General features: G+C 33.7%; 1 protein-coding gene across 1 annotated transcript in view; it reads right to left on the reverse strand.

The window, feature by feature from the left end:
* Positions 1 to 2,892, reverse strand: part of HPS4 (Hermansky-Pudlak syndrome 4 protein) — a 599,431-nt gene extending 596,539 nt beyond the window's left edge. The window contains exon 1 of the mRNA XM_068386039.1: positions 2,738 to 2,892. Within this exon, the coding sequence (XP_068242140.1) occupies positions 2,738 to 2,769 (32 nt within the window). The 5' untranslated portion in view covers positions 2,770 to 2,892. The remainder of the gene's footprint in view (positions 1 to 2,737) is intronic.
* Between the last annotated feature and the right edge of the window lie 1,263 nt (positions 2,893 to 4,155).

Here is a 4,155-nt window from a genome sequence, read left to right on the forward strand (position 1 = left end):
AGCTTTGCAAATCCTAGGGTGTTCTACTAATAGGGACAGCGTCATCAGCATAATCTAGGAAAGCTAATTTCCTGTTACCAATCCAGTCCAATTCTTCTCCACCATCCCCAACTGTTCTATGCATTATAAAATCCATGAGGAGGATAACAACATAGGTGATAACACATCACCTTGGAGAACTCCACTGTTCACTGGAAATTCATTTGATAGGGGTCCATTAACATTAACTTTGCACTTTTATGCTCATGAATAAACATAATCAAATTTACATATTTAACAGGAACTCCATAATAACGAAGGACTCTCCACGAAATTGACTGGTGCACACTATCAAAGGATTTTTCCTAGTCAACAAATGCCATCAAAAGAAGATTTCTATATTCTACACATTCCTGTACCACATGTCTTAAAATGATAATTTGGTCAGTACAACTTCTACCTTTTTTAAATCCTGCTTGTTCATATCTCAGCTTTTTATCAATATCTCTCTCTAGTCTCTTTAGAAAGAGCATACTACATATTTTCGTGACAACTGACGTAAGTGTGATGCCTCTGTAATTATTGTAATCGGTCTGATCTTTTTTTTTTTTTTTTTTTTTTTTTTTTGCCCTTTTCACTAACATTCCTAGCTCCCATTTATCAGGTTTTGCTTCTTTACGACACATTCTACAAGTAATCTTTTAAGTATTCTGGGAGTCACTTTCTTTTTGGCCAATATCATCTCAGCAGTTATTCCATCGTATCCAGGGGCTTTCCATCTCTTTAGTTTTTTAAGGATAGCTTCAACTTCAAACACACTTGAATTCATTCATTGGCACATTAAGGTCTTCCTCAGCTTTAGGTATATCAATCAAACTATTCCCTTCATATATCTTATTCATGACCTCACTAAAGTGTTCCATCTAACGTTGCCTTTCATCATTTTCTGTTGTTATATCAGATCCATCTTTCTTTTTTATGTGTATAGTCTTCTTCTTCTTTGCCCCATATGAACAATTCTTATACAATAGGTCACTCCTGAATTCATAGCTTTGTCAGCCACATCTGCTTTCCTGTCTAAATTTTCTCTCCAGTCATTCCTGGCTTATTCTTCTTACCACTATCAATACTGGAATGCTTAGCATGCTCTTAGGAAAGTGTACCAGTGATTTGAGCCTTCTGGAATAGTTGTAATTGTTATAGTGGCTGTCTGAGCAAAAAACGGGTGGTAATTTTAGCCGTTGTGGGATTATGTTCTATGGGGTTTTGTCCACTTTTCACATTGTGGGTTTTGTCTTGTAAGATTTGTCCACTTTTCATATCGTGGGTTTTGTCCTGTAGGATTTTGTCCACTTTACACATTGTTGGTTTTGTAATTATCATTTCTTCTTTGAAAACTCTCAACAATCAATTTCTTCCTTTGTCTCCTTTTTATAGTATCCCAAGTATCATTTGATATCCATGGTTTTCACCAAACTTTCAACTGGCCTCCACAAGGCACTAGAAGTTTTGGAAGACCCAGGTCTACATGGCTGAGGACTATGAATCGGGAAGTAGGAGATAGCGAATGTCGAAGTATTGATTTAAAAGCTCACGATAGAGACGACTGGGGAAATCTAACCGAGGCCCTTGGCATCAATAGGCGTAGGAGATGATGATATATATATGTCAAAATAAAATACTTTCTTTCCCTAATAATGATCAACTGCAAATAAAACACATGTATATATATATATATATATATATATATATATATATATATATATATATATATATATATATATATATATATATATATATATATATATATATATATATATATATATATATATCAAATACTTTCCTTTCCTAATAATAACTAATTGCATTCAAACCACACATAATCATGATGGCGTTTCAGTTCTTCAAAAGCAGAACGTCAGTAACTTGATATTCCTAACGGTAAAAGTATCAACCGGAGGACACATTCTGCTGTGTAATGAACAGAAAACGCAAATGGCTGACACGAGTATCTCTTCATACTTTATATATGGCATACATTTCAACGTTATTACTTGTCTTACGATATTTTATATTCTTCACCCATTACATTTTATATAGTTAATTTCCTTCCCTCGCTGGGCTTTTTTCCCATTTGAAGCCCGTGGGCTTATTACATGCTGCTTTCCCAACTAGGATTGTACTGTAGAATATAATAATAATAATAATAATAATAATAATAGATGGAAAAATATCGGAGGAGTGGAACAGAATAGCAAAACAAGGATAAATCCAAGGCCATTGGATCAAAAGAGAATTTCAGTCCCTGGGCGCAAACAACATTTTTATCCTCATTCATTCTTTCTCGCTTTCTCTCTCTCCATTACGAACAAAAAATATTCCTAACTGATAGCATTTGACCTTGTGGCGATGCCATGGTTTCATCTTTCAACAGATTAACCTTAGAATGTCGCTAGCCCCAACCATCATCGAGTTTCATGTCTCTTACTTTCAAAACCTGAATTATAAGCCTGGTAAGAGTGATTTTCAAGGAGACTTAAATATTTATCGGTTTGTCTTTTACCCTCTCTTTCCTCGCCCCAACACAAACACTCCCCTCCCAACCTCCTTTTATTTTTTTCCCCTTCATAACACCCTTTACAACGACTATTCCCCTCGCTGAATACCGGAATCTGGTCTGCGCTGGAAATTAGCTTTGAATCACAACCTATACTAACGTCATTTCTGTACGACATTAAGAGTCCATATAATGACTTACCAAGTTTTATCCTTAACAAGTGACTTCAACATGTCACATGGCAAAAATGGCACCCCGTCAAAGCTTCAAAAGTTGGGTTTGCCCTTGGAGGATGGAATGACGTTTGTCCCTACACCAACCACGACACAAATGACACTGCAGCAGACGACGTTTAGTCAGCTGTTTATCTGGTGGGGAAGGAGTCTCGCGTTCTTACCGCTAGGGGGCTGAGATTCACACATGCGCTATTTTGATTTATATTCTCACAGATAGTAACAGGTAATAATGATGAAGATGGCGGGGAATTACACCCTTTATCGCTTGTTGTTAGCCTTGGAATTTTTTTGGCAGCCAAGCGAACAGAGTTTATTGCTTGCTTTATATATATTCACACGTAAATAATTTGGATTATATCGAAAGAAAAAGAAAATAATAACCAGAATTAGTCCGTCTATTGTAATCTCATTCAATGAACGACTACTGAATAGTTTTTTCGTATGGAAAATTAAAATCAAGATTTCTTCGGAAAACCAGCCATGTGCATATGATTTAATATTAAGGTTCGGTTCGGTTACGATTGCCCCACCTTATGATCTGACAGGTCGTAAAGAAGAAAAAAAATATGGCTGTTTCGGAAAACCAAATGTATATGATTATTAATCACGTATTTTCGCTTATAGTTTTTCATTAAATAGGAGCCCCCAAGAAAACCGGGCTAGTATTCAAACCTTAGATAAATGTAAATATGTACAAATATAGCGTGATATAGAAATTACGTCATGGAAAGTGACGATGTGTTCGGCTTTTGGAGGTTTCATCTCTTCTAACAAGTAAGAAAGATTTAGAATACTTCCTACCCTCATAAACTTAGTAACTAATTCTTCATATGAATTATTCTACAAAAGTAATTTCTCGAATAGAAGGTTTATTTAACATGTATTTCCATATTAGAGTAAGGAGTTGTTCTACTTATTTACATATATATATATATATATATATATATATATATATATATATATATATATATATATATATATATATATATATATATATATATATATATATATATATATATATATATATATATATATATATATATATATATATATATATATATATATATATATATATAATGTTGAGCAATAATAGAAATGATGAGAAAACCTTGTCAGCTATTAGTATTGTCAAACAATCAAACAAAACAACCCACAGCCAAAATTTGTACTTGAACGCAAATTGGTCATAAACACAAAACAGGTAAACAGAAATTACATAATTCTGAATTGTTGAACAATATTGGTCATGATGAAATTATCCAATTAATATAAACCAGCACTAATATCAAAAACACAATCAGACTTTATCTTTATGATACTTGATTCTATAATACTACTTTTTACGACATCTCTACAGTAGAGCAGCTGTTGAGAATTCTTCCA

The sequence above is a fragment of the Palaemon carinicauda genome, chromosome 13, assembly GCF_036898095.1.
Source record: "Palaemon carinicauda isolate YSFRI2023 chromosome 13, ASM3689809v2, whole genome shotgun sequence".
Lineage (NCBI taxonomy): Eukaryota > Metazoa > Arthropoda > Malacostraca > Decapoda > Palaemonidae > Palaemon > Palaemon carinicauda.